The sequence below is a fragment of the Callorhinus ursinus genome, unplaced genomic scaffold (assembly GCF_003265705.2).
Source record: "Callorhinus ursinus isolate GAN/ISIS: 27379988/994484 unplaced genomic scaffold, GSC_fseal_2.0 scaffold29, whole genome shotgun sequence".
NCBI classification, from domain to species: Eukaryota; Metazoa; Chordata; class Mammalia; order Carnivora; family Otariidae; genus Callorhinus; species Callorhinus ursinus.
The window spans coordinates 7,563,487-7,580,840 of NW_027397091.1; the positions used below are offsets into that span (position 1 = coordinate 7,563,487).

The 17,354-nt window shown below is 40.8% G+C and overlaps 2 protein-coding genes across 12 annotated transcripts in view; one reads left to right on the forward strand and one right to left on the reverse strand.

Annotated features, from left to right (window-relative positions):
• Positions 1-1,326: 1,326 nt before the first annotated feature.
• LOC141370233 (uncharacterized) lies at positions 1,327-14,399 on the reverse strand. 4 transcript variants are annotated; one of them, XM_073878401.1, is made up of 2 exons: positions 14,210-14,399; positions 1,327-1,557 (listed from the first exon to the last, which is right to left on the reverse strand). In XM_073878401.1, the coding sequence occupies exon 2, from the start codon at positions 1,534-1,536 to the stop codon at positions 1,345-1,347; it is 192 nt and encodes a 63-aa protein (XP_073734502.1). In that variant the 5' UTR covers positions 1,537-1,557; positions 14,210-14,399; the 3' UTR covers positions 1,327-1,344. The 4 variants fall into 4 exon arrangements, with proteins under 4 accessions (XP_073734502.1, XP_073734499.1, XP_073734500.1 ...); XM_073878398.1 differs by lacking the exon at positions 14,210-14,399 and adding an exon at positions 13,714-13,866; XM_073878399.1 differs by lacking the exon at positions 14,210-14,399 and adding an exon at positions 12,099-12,223.
• The window catches only part of SLX4IP (SLX4 interacting protein), a 189,727-nt gene continuing 186,605 nt past the window's right edge, over positions 14,233-17,354 (forward strand). For 5 of the 8 annotated variants that reach the window (XM_025876003.2, XM_025876006.2, XM_073878395.1 and 2 more), the window contains exon 1: positions 14,638-15,063. The gene's annotated coding sequence lies outside the window, so the exon portion shown is untranslated. Of the gene's footprint in view, positions 14,351-14,637; positions 15,064-17,354 lie in introns of those variants that run through there. The other 3 variants (XM_025876005.2, XM_073878397.1, XM_073878394.1) reach the window with 2 other exon arrangements.

Consider the following 17,354-nt stretch of genomic DNA (forward strand, 5'->3'; position numbering starts at 1 on the left):
CTTAAGAATGAGGAAAATCTTACTGAGGTCTTCCTTCTGTAAGAAGCAGGCCCTAAACTGACCGCCTTATGCCAAAATTTAAAGCATATTATTACTCACCACAAGGTCAAAATGGTATATTAAGGTAGAAAATGCTCCACAATTATAGGGTCACAGTTTTCTGTCTGGGGGCAGATGAGTTTCATAATTCAGAATTTCTGGGATTTTAGAAAAATAATATAGTGTCTAGCACCCATTAGCCAAACACAACAGTATTTGTGCAGTGAAACTAAATATTCATATTGAGTGGAATAGGCTGCAAACTGCCTCATGTATTAAGGTCAAGTTCTGCTACCAAAGGAGTTATGACAAAATCTTTTGGATTTTAGAACTTTTGGATTTTGGAATTATAGTTAAGGGATTATAATCCTGAAGGATGTAACTATATTCTCTTATTTCAGTGACTCTCAAAAGTAAGATTATTTTGAAGGTAAAATATTAAATACTAGGGGCGCCTGGGTGGCTCAGTTGGTTGCGTCTGCCTTCGGCTCAAGTCATGATCCCGGGGTCCTGGGACTGCACTCAGCACTGGGCTCCTCGCTCAGTGGGGAGTCTGCTGGAATATTCTCTGCCCCTCCCCCTGCTTATGCTCGCTCGCTCTCTCGCAAATAAATAAAATTTAAAAAAATTAGATACTTAAAAAAAGATACTAAAGATGGAATACAATTAGTTTTATTTGCCTTGGAAAGAAACAGAACAATAATAACAAAGGAGAGAACTTTTGCAAGTTATAGATTTGTATGCTCTGAGACGGATTTATGGCAGGTAGACAACTGCTCTTTTGGACACACTCATGATCCTGGTGACATTGTTAATGAAAAGGACAGGACAAGTAATGGACTGTCCTCCTTTCATCCAAATGACTCTGCGAGGCAGCTGTCAAAGGTCTCTAAGGAACAAACTTTTTTAGAAGCAACTGCAGAATAATATTATGTCAGTGGGTCAGAATAAAAACAACAGGTAACTTACCAACTTCAGCTTTTTCTTGCCAGGGTTCTAATTTTTAATTTTTTTAAAAAAGAGATTTATTTATTTATTTGTCAGAGGGAGAGAGAGCCTGCAAGCACAAGCAGGGGGAGCAACAGGCTGAGTAAGAAGCAGGCTCCCTGCTGAGCAAGGAGCCTGATGCGGGACTCAGTCCCAGGATGCTGGGATCATGACCTGAGCTGAAGGCAGATGCTTAATCGACTTGAGCCACCCAGGTGCCCCTATACTTTTTTAAAGATTATATTTCCCATTGTTGTAACATACAATACCATTTGGTTAACCAGATTAAACTGAACTTACCTGAAGATTCCAAGCCTGCTATTTCCCTTCGATGTGATTCTTCTCAGGACATTCAAGTGCTGGACTATCTGGTGCAGAAACATTGTCCTTATTAGGCATTTGGAAAACAGGGCTGCTCTTGATTCTGTGCCATCCCAAATGTATGAACCCAACTAAAGGTACCATAACAATCAGAACTTTGTAGTTTCTCCAGAAGTTCTGAAAGCTCATAGTACTTCAGCATCAGTGCACCTAGGAAAAGGCCAACAGGTAAAGATGATAAGAACAAAACAACTCCCTCAAGTTACATCTATGAACTGCCACAAGTAAAATATTGCACTCTAATAAAAGTGGACTATTAAACATTTTTGGGTGCAATATAGTGTGATATTCATTATCAAAAAGGGATATGTTGTAGGCTCAAAGGGAGAGCAAAAAGTCAGGCTTCAGAAACTTATAAAACAATACAAACCTTTAAAGATTGTTAAAGGGGCCACATCACCCGCTAGAAAGCTATATAAATCTTTGGAAATGCTCATGCATAGATATTATTTTCTTTATATAATTAATTATATATTCTCTGAGCCACAGTAAAATTAGATTTAAAAAATATATTTAGTCAGAATTTTAACAGAAGAATCAAATGGTAATCCTTAAATATGCAATAAGAATTGAGATTCTGCATTCTGACATGTTAAGTGATGGTGTTTCAACTGAGATTGGGACAGGCATGCATGGATTCCAATTTTAACAGGTGAATACTGGCATGGACTCTGAGTTAGGATGAATTAATGCCATTTCTATTTATGTCCTGATGCACAGGATTTTAGTGTTTACACTTACTTTTTTTTTCCCTAAAAATTTTATTTATTTATTTGACAGAGAGAGACACAGCGAGAGAGGGAACACAAGCAGGGGGAGTGGAAGAGGGAGAAGCAGGCTTCCCGCAGACTCTACCCTACAGGGTTTACTCTCTACCCAGTTTACATAGAGAAATTGGGGCTAGTAACCTGCCTGTAGTTACAAAGCTAGGTTGTATTAAAAAAGATTCCTTTCCTCTGTCTTTGGTCTGGAATGCATGGGATGTGGTCCAAGAAGTCTGTTTTTGATGATCTGTTGGGTTTGGGAACTCAAGTCTGGACAACCTCTAAAGACTAATTATATACTTTTTAATTTAAGGGACGCTTATTAGGCTTTAGTGATTAGCTTATAGACTTGTGATGGTATGAATGGGCCCACTTTCAAAGTTCCTTTCTGAGCACAGAAAGACAATAAATACTGCTCCATCATCTATGGAATATACTAAGAATTAGGTTCAATAGCATATATATGAGTTTCAGTATCATGCAATCCATTATGTTACAATAATTTTGTATGAATGCCACTAGCAAAATGTCTGAACAGAACTTTTACTTATTCTTTCCCTTTTTTTTAAAGATTTTATTTATTTATTTGAGAGAATAAGAGAGAGAGAGAGAGCACATGAGAGGGGGGAGGGTCAGAGGGAGAAGCAGACTCCCCGCTGAGCGGGGAGCCCGATGTGGGACTCGATCCCGGGACTCCAGGATCATGACCCGAGCCAAAGGCAGTCGCCCAACCAACTGAGCCACCCAGGCGCCATTCTTTCCCTTTTAAGTCAAGATTAAAATCCACTGCTAATGAGTTAAACTTAACACCTTAACCATCTCAGTGTTCCATGTGTATGAGAAACTGAGGGTTCTAGAGGGGACGGGGGTGGGGGGATGGGTTAGCCTGGTGATGGGTATTAAAGAGGGCACGTATTTAATGGAGCACTGAGTGTTGTAGGCAAACAATGAATCATGGAACACTATGTCAAAATCAATCAATCAATCAAAATATCATATGGCTTTGTGTATGTACATGATTAAAATTTACCCAAATGTTAAAAAAAAATAAAAGGGGGCACATGGGTGGTTCAGTCAGCTGAGCACCTGTCTCTTGATTTCCGCTCAGGTCATGATCTCAGGGTTGTGAGATCAGCCCTGTATAGGGCTCCCTGCTCAGTGGGGAGTCTGCTTGGGATTCTCTCTCTCCCTCCTTCTAACCACCCCCGCTCTCACGTGTTCTTTTTAAAATAAGTAAATCTTTAAAAAAAAAATAAACAGGAAGCTTAGAGTTACGCCTATGTACATATATCATTTCCAACATTAGAAACCATTTCTCCCACTGTCCAAATTCACGTTTTGTAAGGACTTTGTTGTAAAACTTGAACTACTAGATGGAAAAAAACAATGGCCTACTTTGTAACTGAAAGTATTTTTGCCTTTTTCCTGTTCTATTTTTTTTTTTTTTTTTAAGATTTTATTTGTCAGAGCTCACATAAGCAGAAGGAGTGGGAGAGGGAGAAGCGGACTCCCCGCTGAGCAGGGAGCCCGAGGCAGGACTCAATCCCGGTGAATGCAGACACCTAACTGAGTGAGACACTCAGGTGTCCCGCCTTTTTCCTATTCTAAAGTGCTCTTGTATCCTATGACTTTTTGCAACCTTTAGGGACTGTACCTTTTATGGACATACTTATGTTTTATCTTTGGAGAAAGTCGATCACAATTAACTGTATCATTAACTTTCATTGTGAAGCCCACCGTACAAAATGCCTTTGAGATTTGAGTATACGATAAAACCCTGGGTGATTTGGGAGTAATGAAGGAAGAATTATAGTAAGGATTACTTCATAGAGAGAAAGGACAGAGGCTATACCAGTTAACTGGCTTGTGTTGACTGATGTGACATTTTTGTCCACAAATACCTTCAATTAAAGGTTTTGAAGATACTGTCGTTCATATCTAGTCTCATCAATACCTAAGGTGACTCCAACACCTTTGACACTCTCAACATGAGGTTATCAAGTCACATTACTTTTAATGGATGGCATCTCTCTCTTTTTTTTTTAAAGATTTTATTTATTTGATAGAGAGAGACACAGCGAGAGAGGGAACACAAGCAGGGGGAGAGGGAGAGGGAGAGGGAGAAGCAGGCTTCCTGCAGAGCAGAGAGCCCGACGTGGGGCTCGATCCCAGGACCCTGGGCTCATGACCTGAGCCGAAGGCAGATGCCCAACGACTGAACCACCCAGGCGCCCCCTGGATGGCATCTCTTCTATTCACAGTTTACTTCTCCATGATCACTAACACAATTCAGTATTTGTCAGCTTTTTCCTGAATTATAAACTTCCGGGAAACAGCTTATAGAAAAGAGAATTGTTTGTATAAAAGAATAAAATAATAAAGCTGGGATGAAGAACTCAATAACTAAAACGCAGAACAAATTAAACTATATAACAGCAATGTTTGGGAAAGTGTTGTACAGAATATTCTCTCCATGTAGAACATAGTATGTGATGTGATGTACCGTGAACCTACTTTGGGAAGAGTTATGGATTAGCATCAAGTTAGCTTACACTTAATGACTCTTTGGGTCATCCAAGGGTTAAGGACAAAGGAGGCATTCCATTTTATTTACATTGTGTTTAACAGTCTGTTATTCATTTCCATTAGGATTACTTAAGGAACTATGCATCTTTTTCTACATTTAGGCTTAGACAAATCTGGGAATTATTATCTGTTTTGGTTGAAAACTCATTTTTGGCCATTATCACTGAGGTCCAGTAACAGACTTCCTGGTTAGTAAATGATGTAGACTGATCTAATGATTAATTGCTTTAATATTTATGCGACACCTACATGTCCCCATTTCCTCAAATTCTCCATACCTCATATACTGATTTGGCTAATGGGAGTGAGAGGCAGGTAACTATTTTCCAACGATTATTCTGTTGTACTCTGAGATGCTTGGAAAATGATCAGGATCAGGATGATTAGGGCTTTTTACTATATAAGATACTTTCAGAGTTCTCACATTTAATCCAAATAAAAACATTACCACACTGTATATATAACAGTCCATCACCACCAAGCCGGATGGAACTAGCAATCTTTTAAAATGGTACAGTAACTTTAACCTCCTTCATTTCTTTCATTTAATAGCTTTCCAGCACATCACATGTATCCAATTGCCTGAACAACCAACTTCCCAAGACAAGACACATTAAACTTTACTAAATAAGTCTCATTAGTTTTAAGAAAAAGACAACATAGTTTTGAAATTTGACATTCCATGTGGTAGTGAGGTAATGTGTTCCTTATTTTGTTCATATCTTCTTGTGGAGCTTTAAAATACAATCAAACATGTTTTGGGGATACAATTTTAACACCTTTTCCCTTCTCAATTCTTTTGAGGGATTTTTTTTTTTCAAAATGAAAATTATCATCCTGCCATTTCTAATATAATATAGACTTGTTTTTCAAAGTTAGAAAATATAGAAATAAGGAAAAGAAAGCTAAAAACGTCTGTCATCTTTTTGGTTTTAACAAAAATGTGATGACAATTTATATGCTGTTTTATAATCTTTTCTTCCCCCAAGAATATAAATCTTATCATTTCTGATAGCTGCATAGTTTTTGATTATATGGAGATAAGCTAATTTGATAGATCTCTGATAGACATTTGAGATTTATTCAATGTTAAATTTATTGCTAAATATGTTATGGCAACAAATATTCTTGTAAATATTCCAGAGTCCTTGTTTACAGTCCCTATATGCTGCTTCTCAGGATAATATAAAGAATTACCAGATTTCTTAATTTATTTTCCAAATGAACTTATGAGGTTTTTAAAACCTTGACTTTTACAAAGGTTCATGGTGCTGAGCAGAAGGGATACGGAGATTCAATTTGGGAAATGGGAAATTAGGCTAAATACAACTTATCTTGAGATGGTCCTTCCCTTAAAACACTTAGCAAATCAGTCCAAGTGCGATGGAACTATTTTACTGACACCAGAAATTTCTGAGTCTGAAACAAAACAAGAAGGCACTCAAAATGATCAGATTTGATGAGCAGTAACAGGTTGATCGCTAAAAAGAAGTTAGTCCTTGCTGTTTATTTATTGAGCTTTTCAATTTTGCTTGGAGTAAAGCCGCAACAGAAACAAGAGCAGAATGATTTTTCCTTCTCCTTACCCATACCCTTTGGTACCTGCAACTGCCTTTTTCTTATCTTTTCTGAATCTTCTTTAAACGCACTCCTAAACAAACAAAGAAGGTATGGGACTCTTGGAAAGATGAGAGAAAGGAAGAGAAATAAAATTACTAAGTTTAGGTCAAGTAAAACAGCATTTATAGTTTTATTCATTGAAATGCCTTCTTATGTTAAGTTTAAAATATGTTTAGAGGCAATCTTTTTTTTTTTTTTTAAAGATTTTATTTATTTGTCAGAGAGAGAGTGTGCACAAGAAGGGGGAGTGACAGGCAGAGGGAGAAGCAGGCTCCCTGCTAAGCAAGGAGCCTGATATGGGACTTGATCCCAGGACCCTGGGATTATGACCCCAGCTGAAGGCAGATGCTCAACCAACTGAGCCACCCAGGCATCCCTGTTTAGAGGCAATCTTAACACAGATTATGCTTTCATATACTCTCCTTTCAAAAATAGGTATCTTGAATTATTCCAAAGGTTCCATATTTTTTATCTCATTTTGTTTTCATAGCAGTTTTATGAGGCCACTTTATAAATGAGGAAACACTAATAGATTGATTCCAAGATTATCGTCAGTTAATTGTGGTACTCAGCTTGGATTTTTGGAGTCCTACAAGTCTTGGCTGGTACTCTTTTAGGCTATTTTCGAAAGTCAAGAATTAGTGACCCAGTTTTGGCAGCAGAGTTAATCAGAATTTCCAGTGCATGATGATGGATGAGAAGAACATTCTGAGTGCATCATGCACACCTGTAAGAGTCACTGAGGTCAACTATCCTAATGCATTAAGCCTGGCATGTTCTTCTGATTCTCATGTCAGGTATGTAAGAGGTTAACAGTGGTCTTGTGTCAACTTGTCCAAAATTAGAGTCTGTATCCTCCAAATACACATCTGTGACCTACTAATAGTTGAGATTAGCTGCACTAATTTTAGTTTAGTTTTCTTCAGCTCAGTTCTTAGTACAGAATGAAGAGCAAGAGTTAATGAACAGAATGGGGAGAAACTTGCTATATCTCCACCTTAATAAAATACTGTAATCTTCTGAGTACCTATAAAGGCCAAGAAAGGAAAACACTGAGATATATTACTTCAGACCACAAATATTGTTTAAAGTCAAGGCATTACTGTATCTAAAGTAGCAACTTTCCCTCCCCCTTATTTGTATTACAGAAATTATTATCTCTTCAATTTCTACCACTAAAGCCTCTCACAGGCTTGTTGTAGCTTGTTACATTCCAAGCTAAATGAAGGTTTCTAGGTGACAGAACTGGACAGTAAGGCAAAGGACAGAAGGCAATTAAGCTTCCTACAAAATCCTAAACAGCCTAGCTCTAGCTATCAGTTTACTCTTTCTGTGTAGCATCATGTCAATTAAAATCATCAAGTTTTGTTACTGGCCATTACTAAATTAGGCCTACAACAACCTGGATACAGGAAATATTCTGTAAAAGGTTATCATTTTGCCTACTGGGCTTGCTGGGCGCCATCTGCTGGTCTTTTGGACACAGTGTAAGGTAGATTCTTCTCTCAGGTTTTCAGTACTGCTCTGCTAAAAGTATTTGAAAAATAGTAATTTTTATAGACTTCCACTGAATGTAATTTAAATGTGAAGAGGACAGGGCGCCTGGGTGGCTCAGATGGTTAAGCGTCTGCCTTCGGCTCAGGTCACGATCCCAGGGTCCTGGGATCGAGTCCCACATCGGGTTCCCTGCTCCTTGGGAGCCTGCTTCTCCCTCTGCTTCTCCTTCTCTCTCTCCCTCTGTCTCTCATGAATAAATAAATAAAATCTTAAAAAAATAAATAAATAAATAAATGTGAAGAGGACATTAGACAGAATATTACACAATTAGCCCAGATCTTGTGACTGTGATTACGTGATGAAGTTTACTGAAGCTGTATAATGCCTTTTCTTTTATGACAATGTTGGCTTAGATATTCGAGAATTCTTCATTTCTGAACTCCAATCTCTGACGCTAAAAATATCCTCAGTTTTTAATACGGCAGTTCAAATGTTGGCATTTTTTGTGTACACATTAGAAGGACTGTGTACTGTCTTCATGCTTATTCAACTGACTGGTAAAGACTAGAAAGACCATCAGTTTCCTTTTTTCCCCTTTTCTATCTGTATCACCTAAAATAACAGTTTTGCTGAACTTACATCTTGTAAAAACACACACATCAAATACAGTACTGTCGGCTCTTGATTAACTGCATGGATCATACCTGAGTTCTAAAGTTTCCATCTGCAAAATCCTACCACAGTTCCCTCCCCTCCCTCAAGGTCGCCTTGACCTACACCCAGTAGCTATAGTGCTGACAGCACAGCTGGTCAGGAGTAGTCAAGAACACAGTGAAGGTCAACATAGTTATGTATAAGTATTTTATGGTCTCTGCTACCTCTCCCATTACCGTGAATTCAACGTCTTTATGAATAAATAATATACTGAAAGCATCACAAGTTTTGTATGGGAACTTTACTAATTGTCGACAGTCCAAAATGTGAACAGTGCATGAGTGATTAGGGGCTAATGAGGAAGAGAAAATCAGCTTACTGCAGGCTGTGCTTATCAGAAAGGTTGTAGTGTTGTTTTACAGAGTTTATACTTAAATGCATTCATGCATTCTCTTTTAAGTATACTTAATTTAAGTATAAACTCTGTAAAACAACACTACAACCTTTCCATTCCCTTTCTGTTTTTACACCTGGCTGCCATTTGATGCTCAGGTTTATGGGGGAAGGGGAGTGGGTATCATGCTGAAAGCCAGCTTGTTCCAGATTAAATGTACAGTTAATTGGCCTCTTAGTGCTATAGCAGTGACTATGTAGCCCTAGTTAGCTCTGAATCCCTAAAAAGGTGATTTCTATCTTCATCATTTTCAAGAGCTCTATTTTACTCTTCACCTCTGTTTCTGTAGCTAACCAAATGTCCAGAAGAAATTGTGGCTATTGGGTAGTAGCACCCGTAACTTCCTGTCTCACATGTGAAAACTGCTCCATCTCAGCTCTCATCTTAACCTCCTTCCCTGCTGTCTCTGCAGGGTTCTAACTCCACTCTCCTTCTCTTACATCTCCCACCTCCCACTTATAATGGGTCTTCTTCCTCCACAAAACCTGACCATTTTTCCCCATTGAAAAGAACCAAAACAAGTTTCCTAAAGCAACTGCCCTTTCCCAGTCTCCCTTCCAGCTACTATACAATCAGATTCCTTTCAAATAATGAATCTTTTCCTAGAGTCACTTCCCACTTCCATTTTCAAACTCAACTAATCTGCTTTTGTTCTACTCTCCATGGAAACTGCTCTGACTGTGAAGATCACCAATCTCTCCCCTTACTTGCTCTCTCAAGCATTTTGATGTGTTCCTGAAACTCCCTTAAGTATTTGGGACTCTCTGGTCTGTTCCTTGTCAGTCTCCTTTAATGGCCCCTCAGTTTCCATCCACCTACTCACCCTTATCAAAGATCTGTCCTTGGTCGTCTCTTCCTGTGTTCGTTCCCTGGGTGGTCTCATTCACATCCAAAGCTTCTGCTACAGCACATCCATTAATGACGGCTGCACCTTCAACCCACATATCCAACTGCCACTGTTCACCTCTACCTGTACCCACAAACAGTCTAAACTCATTTCATATACATATGAATCCTCTTTTATTCCCAAACTGCTGTTCTACCTCCATTAACTGTTTCAGTTAAAAAAAAAAAAAAAAAAAAAGCATTACCTACCAAGCCTTTCAAGTCTGGATATAGTGGTCTCTGCCCTTTTCCTTGTATTCCTCATCAAATCAGTACCCCAGCCCTGCCATTTGACATGACAATCTCAAATAACCTCTCCCCACAGTCACAGTCCAGACCCTCATCACTTCACATGACATCCTTGCTTATAATCCAGTGGCTCTCAAAGTGTGGTCCCCTTACCAGTAGCATTAGCATCATCAACTTATGAGAAATACAAATTCTTGGGCTGCCTCTGACCTACCAAGTCAGAAACTCTAAGGTGGGGTCCAGTAATCTGTGTTTTTCAAGTTAGAGAACCACTGCTCTAGTTTGCTCTTCACTAAATATACTCTACCCACTTAACAGCCATCTTGCAAAAAACCAAATCTGATTGTTTACGCTCTGCTTAGAAGCTGTTCGTGATATTTTTGATTAGAAGGTGAAATCTAAATTTCTTAGTACAGCACAAGAGGCCCACCAGGATCTAGTTCCCGGTTACCAGTTTTCAGAAGGTAAAGCAGAGCAAATCATCTTAGTAAGAATGCACTGTTGTGTAGTGTGATTAAGGGGATGAACTGTGGAATCCTACTGCCTGAGCTTTCAATCTCCACCTCAGCACTTCACAACTAGCTGTGACTTTGGATGAGTCCCTTAACCTCATGCACTATACCTCAGTTTCATCATCTGTAAAATGAGCGTAATAATGACTTCCATATCACAAGGTTGTTGTGAAGTTAGCACAGTACCTGGTTGTCTGGACTCAGTGATTATTAGCTATTACTCTTGTTTTGGTTATTTCAAAAGGAATAGAGCCAATCTAAAGTATAGCAAGAAGAGGAGAGGACTGGAATACCTGCCCAGACTAAGGGAAGTGGTCCCCATAAAGGAGGCCCGTTTCTCTGGGCAGTTTCAGTTAGTCTAGAAGTGAACAAAAATAACCCGATTCTCATGTAAGAGCTTGAGATCTCTAGGGTTATTTTGATTGTGGGGAGGGGGTGGATCTGTAATGATTCCAGGATGTTATAGGAGAGGTAAACTCCTACCAGTGAGAGCCAGGAAAGCTAATTGTGAAGGAAACAGGAAAACTCAGAGCAAAGCAGCAAAAACAGGGTGAGTGATTTATTTCTTTGATAACAGTTAATAGAGTCCTAGTGGGCTCTATTTTCAGAAATGTTGGTTACTTTTTTTTTAAAGATTTATTTATTTTGAGAGAGGGAGAGAGAGATAGCGAGCGTGGGGGGAGGGGTAGAGGGAGACAGAGTCTTAAGCAGACTCTGTGCTGGGCGCAGAGCCCGATGGGAAGCTCGATTTCATGACCCTGAGATCACAACCTGAGCCGAAACCACGAGCCAGGCACTTAACCCACTGAGCCACCCAGGAGCCCCAGATACGTTTGTTACTTAACAGCAGAGGCATTAAGTAATGATGGGAATCCAATTCTAACCACCAAAAATTAATTATAATTTTGGGCAAATCTCTTCTCTTCTGTCTCCAATTTAATAATTTGTAATATCAGCTATGTTATGAAGCTCACCACATATATACTTATGTATTTATTGCTTAGGACAGTGTCTAGTATGGGGGAAGCACTCAATATATGGCAACTATTACTATTGGAAGTATATTATCTTTAATACAAATTAACAGAAATAGGCACCTCTGGAGATTCCTGTCTGACCAAAGCAATTGTGTATTATCATCTAATATTGGGTTATATAAAACTGAGGGATATCGTAAAGACAGATCCCAAAACAGTGTTTCTATCACTTACGGTTTATCAATTTTCACTTCAAATATGTTCGTTCTATCCAAATGTTTACACTTAGTGTCTATTAGCTGCTAGCGGGACATTAGGCTGGGTGGGGGCTGGGGTGGGTGTGGTGGGACAACTAAGATGAATAAGGCATGGTTCCTGTCCTCAAAGAGAATATAAGCTTAGAAGAAAAAGGCAAAATCCAAATAAAACATGATTAAATGCTGTATGCGACCAAAAAAACCCAAAAAACACTGTAGAGATTAAAAGTCTTTACCAAGTTGACTAATTTTTCAAAACTTCTGGACTTCTCAGTTTCTCCTCTATCTTCCTGTTAGTCTCCATCTATTTTTATGTATCCATCTTTAGTTATAGTAGGGAGTCAGTATGTATAAAAACCAGTAACAGCCACCCACTGTAACAGAAGGTAGCAGCCATTTGTTTTGTTTCTCCCTTATATTCTCAGTGCATAGCAAAAAGTGGAGCATCTTCCTCCCCTTGTCTTACACAGGGTGGCTCATTCTTGTGCTTCAGCTCTTAGTTCAGATGTCACCTACCCAGAGAGCCTTTCTCTGAGCACCCAGTCTAAAGTTTGTTCCCTCTCCCACACCCATTATTCCCTAACACATCCTACCATTACCTTCAAAGCCCTACTGTTGTGGTGAATGCTGTGATGTGCCACCTTGATCCCCTTTAAGAATGAAAGGCTTATTCCCCCAGCTCTTGGGACTGCTGAGACAGCCCTCAGTTGTCAGTCCCCTTCCAGGACTGACCTGGCTGAAAACAGCAGAGGTCTCACCGTCTTTTCAGGACAACAGCCATCCAACGACTGCCCATGTATAAAGGCCTGGCTCTTCCCTCCAACTTGGGACACCTCTGAGGGGACAAACCAACACCAGAGTTCCCTTGGGACTGCACTGCAGCTTAATTTTTTCTATCTGCCAATTCCTGCTTCCTTTATTCCTTGGTAAGATCCAAAAGAGTCCTTGCTAATAAATGTCCTGCCCACAAATCTCCTCCTTAAGAGTCCCCAACCTAGGATAATCTGGAAACATCTTGTTCATTATCAGTGTACTTGTTTATTGTGTCTTCTCCCATCACTAGAATATAAGCTTCATGTGGTCAGGGACTGTATCTGTCTTGGTCACTGCTGTATCTGCTAACTCTGCACAGTGTCACAAAATATATATATGAATATAAATATAAATTGACAAGGTTAGTGAATGACTGAAACTGCCAGAATTGAGTGCCTCTGTAACAGCAACAGTATTTGGGCATGCTCCTATTCGGGGAAAAGATGAGTATGACCCAGGAGGTTTTCATCTCAAAAGGATTTCCATCCCCATAATGTCAAAAGTCCTGTGAGTCCTGCTTCTGCTTTCACACGGTGGGCACCAGCCATGCTGTACAATAGTTCTGACGTCCAGTTCCACGTCAGAAAGTGGCCCTCACCCCCCAGACAGACACAGGCATACAGTGCCCTCTCCCTGCGAAAGAGTAACTGACGAATCACAGGTTCCAGCTAGCAGGTGGCAGCGCAGGTGAAATCGGTGCTTTCACTGGAACACCTTTTCCATCTCCTCCACGGTGTGGCCGCGCAGATGGGAGAGGGGGGAGGGTCTACACCGGGAACTGTACCCACACTACTGGAAAACCTCCTAGCCATCCACATTCCTTCCCTCAGCAAGCATCTACTGCCTAGGGCTACGTTAAGGGTAGGTCTTTAGTTTTCTAAGGAGCCAGCCTCCTCCTTGTCCCCGCCCCCAAATATCCTTCAACGAAGACACCAGTGACCTTTCTGAGAGGGGGCAGGGGGCACCAACAAGCCCGCCTCCCTTCTCTTCGGCCAGGCAGAAAGCAGGTTTTTCTACCTGAGGTTCTAGCGCTCTCACCTGCCCACCAGCCGCTGAGTCTCCCTAGGCCGCCGCCACCAGCTAGCCCCATAGGCCGAGCCGCACGCAGCCGCCGCAGCCGGTCCTGCCAACCTGCGCTCGAAGCTTGGAGACAGAGCATGCGCAGCGCTATGGTTGGCGCCGGCGCTGCTGAGAATCCGCTTTTCCGGGTTTTAGTGAGGTTCTCAGTCCGGAAAGGCTTTGCCGGAGACCCGTAAGAGCCGGGGGCGGAGCTTATTCAGCCTCAGTCTCAGCAAATGAGTTGAAACTGAAGAATTTAAATAACATCAAACGGACGTGTTAGGGCACAGTATCTGCCTTATGGCCCGCGCTTAAGAGCTATTATTGAATGAATGACAAGGTAGTCAACGGTTCCCCACAACACGCGGGCCTCCCAGATTTGACCAATCACAAGGCGCCTGATTTGTTGTTTGGCGCCAGTTCCCCGCCCTCTTTTACGTCTGCCTCCAAAACCAGGAAAAAAGGAATGGCTCACCCCAACGTCCCTGGATCGGGTTGGAAAGTGGACATGCTCAGTGAGAGCTGGTCCTGGTCGCTTTCAGAGGTTTTACCCACAGTCTTTCCGATGGGGGCATTTGGGAAGGTCGGGAGTCCTCCAACTCTTTAGCTTCACAAAGTGGGTAATTTTGGCACTATCTCTCCATCCTGCTTCTTAGTTCGAGGACAAAATTTTTATTTTTCTGTAGCATTCAGAAGAATTATAAAGGAAGTTATATGTATCGCTATTTCAAAGTTTATCCAGCATTGTGAGAGCCACCTTTGCTTTCCGACTTTTTTATAACCTGATTCTTGCGCTAGTAATTTTCCGGTATCAAGGTGCTCTGCACCACAGAAACGTTGGGTTTTAGTTTTCTTTTCTCTCGATCGCCTCCGTCGTCTAGCACTATGGGTAACCGTGATTCGTTACCTGCCAATCATATTCGCGGCGTTCCTAGCGTCTGAATGGCCGCCTTGTCGCCATTTTTGTTTTGGGCCCTCCTTGAAAAATGGGCGGAGGTCATTTTTCTTTGGGGTAGATTTCTTGCGCTGTGCCGGCCCTTCACTCAGTGTTTCCCCGCCATCTTAAGTTCTGGTTTTGGCTTCAAGCCGACGGTGAGGCCGCTCAGATCATTTTGTGTTTGGGCGGCGGCAGCGTTTTCCCAACGCACGGGGAGACCCTGGGAAAGGGGAAGTAAGGTCGAAGCTTGAATCCCCAAAGCATCTGAAGGTGGGCTTGAGAGCCTGCTGTCTGTTTAGTCTGAGTCTCCTCAGCCAAGTACTACTCCACCAGTGACCGTGGACAGTAAAAAACTAATAAAAGCCCGAACCCAAACCCTGCCACCATCATAGGTAAGAACGTGGAACTCCTGACAGCCTAAGATGTTCCTTCACTTGAACTGAACTATTTGCCCATCTCTTTCCCAACCCCCCTTGGGTTTTTTTCTTTTTTTTTTTTTTTTTAGCCTTTTCTGAATTCTTTTCCCCGTGCTTCCACCTTTTTTCATTGTTTTCAAAGTGCTAAAGAGTTGTTAACATAAGCCTGTGGGAAACGGCGTAAAAGTGGAAAGTATTGGTCTGGAGAATTTTTTGTTTTGGGGGAAAATGGAGTACAATGAATGGGCCAGGTATTTGCATCAAACTGTGGCTGCCCACAACCACTAATACACAGTCTCCTCTCAGACATTTTTAGGTTATGAGGTAGTATGGATTGTGTTGGTATATACTGCCTGGTCACTCATTTATTCATTGCATTTATTTTTAAAGATTTTATTTATTTATTTGACAGAAAGAGACACAGCGAGAGAGGGAACACAAGCAGGGGGAGTGGGAGAGAGAAAAGCAGGCTTCCTGCTGAGCAGGGAGCAAGATGAGGGGCTCAATCCCAGCCCCCCCCCCCGCCCCCCATCATGGCCTGAGCCAAGGCAGAGGCTTCACCGATTGGGCTGCCCAGTCGCCCCTATTCATTGCATTTATTGAGTACCTAATGTATGCTAACCCGTAAGGATTCTGCAGTAAACCAAACCAAAACAAACAAACAAAAAAACAACCCCTTACTTTCTTGGAGTTTACATTCTGTCTGACCTCAACAGCTACTAGTTTGGGGCAGGTAACAGTATTCTGTGGTTCTTAGCACTGTTGGATTATGACAAGTATCTCCTTGCTTCTTCCTTGATCTCCTCACCTTCCTTTTTTTTTTTTTCCCCTGTACTAGGAAGAAGTTGTATTGAGACTTATTTCTTGGGTCCTAGATGCCACCATATTTGTAGGCCAGGTGGCTAATTTTATGACCAATATTCAAGTTACTTAGGTCGCTCAGAGTGCCGTCTACTGACCAGCATCACCTGGAAGCTTCTTAGAAACTTTAGTCTCAGATCCCATCTCAAGATCCACTGAATCAGGATCTTTTCTAGGGAGTACACCTTAAAATTCAAGGAGCATTAATTCAGGACCTGAACTAAAGATACAGAATGCCTATTTTCAACCTGTGTTTCTTAAACAGTTCACAATATATTGTCAGTTTATTCCCTGTTTTACATGCGGTGGGCATATGACATGTTTTCCTGGGCTTTTTTTTTTTTTTTCTTTTGTTTATTTATTTTTTTAAGAGACAGTGGGAGGGAGGGGCAGACGGAGAGATTGATCCCCAAGTCGGGCTCCACTGCTATGGAGCCTGAGATCATGACCTGAGCTGAAACCGAGAGTCTGTCACTTAACTGAGTGAGCCACCCAGGTGCCCCTTTCTTGTGCTTTTTATCCATCAACTTGATGTCAAGATAACAATTTAGTGTTCTAAAAAATTGAGAATTTGTCAGTCTGGTATATTATTATATAACTGTTGTCACAGCAACACCTGTGTGCATATTTTCCCTCTGTGCAAATTTTTACTTTTAATTTATTACAAGTTGAATTCAAAAGCCTACATGTGTTCAGCAGTTCAATATTGACTTGGAAAACCTTGGGCCGTGCTTTACCAAAGTTTTTTCTGACATCTTGCTCTCCTCTGTCTTCCTCTAGTGAGAAATCTAATCATTTAAAAAAAAATATTCCAGGCCAGTATCTGCTGAGTTTTAGACCCTGTGGATGGAATTTAGGAACCAGTAAGGTGTTTGAGAGAACAGCAAATTACTTTTCTGTTTTTCACATGCTGTGTTTAGATTTTTTAAATCCCAGACAGATTTACTTAAAATAATTAGGAATTTGAAAGCATTGGAGAGAACTGGACTGGAAATGTAGTGAACCAGCTTCCCAGGAACCAGTCAGCTTGCCATTTATTTATTCTATGTGCTCAGTAAGTTGTCCAGCTTTTCTTGTTGTCCTTTTTCCACCTAATAATTTGGAAAAGAATGAAGGTTGTGTTGTTTTTTTGTTTAGCCTCATGTGAGTTTTTCAAAATGCAGCAAATACTGAAGTTTTGTGTAAGTATAATATGTATTGCTTTTGATTTTCACATACTGTATCTTGTATTGTGTGTGCCAGTAGAACACAGTGGGTAAGGAAGGAAACTTCAGAGCCATATTCCCTGGGTTCAAATCCTAGCTCCTCCACATACTAGCTGTGTGACCTTGAACAGATTACTTAACTCTCTGCTTCCATCTTTTCATCTGTAAAATAGGGTTGATATGAGGGTTAAATAAGTTAAT

What these genes read in the sequence shown, in the direction of transcription:
- LOC141370233 (XM_073878401.1), bottom strand. Translation starts at nt 1,536, where the DNA reads ATGAGCTTTCAGAACTTCTGGAGAAACTACAAAGTTCTGATTGTTATG.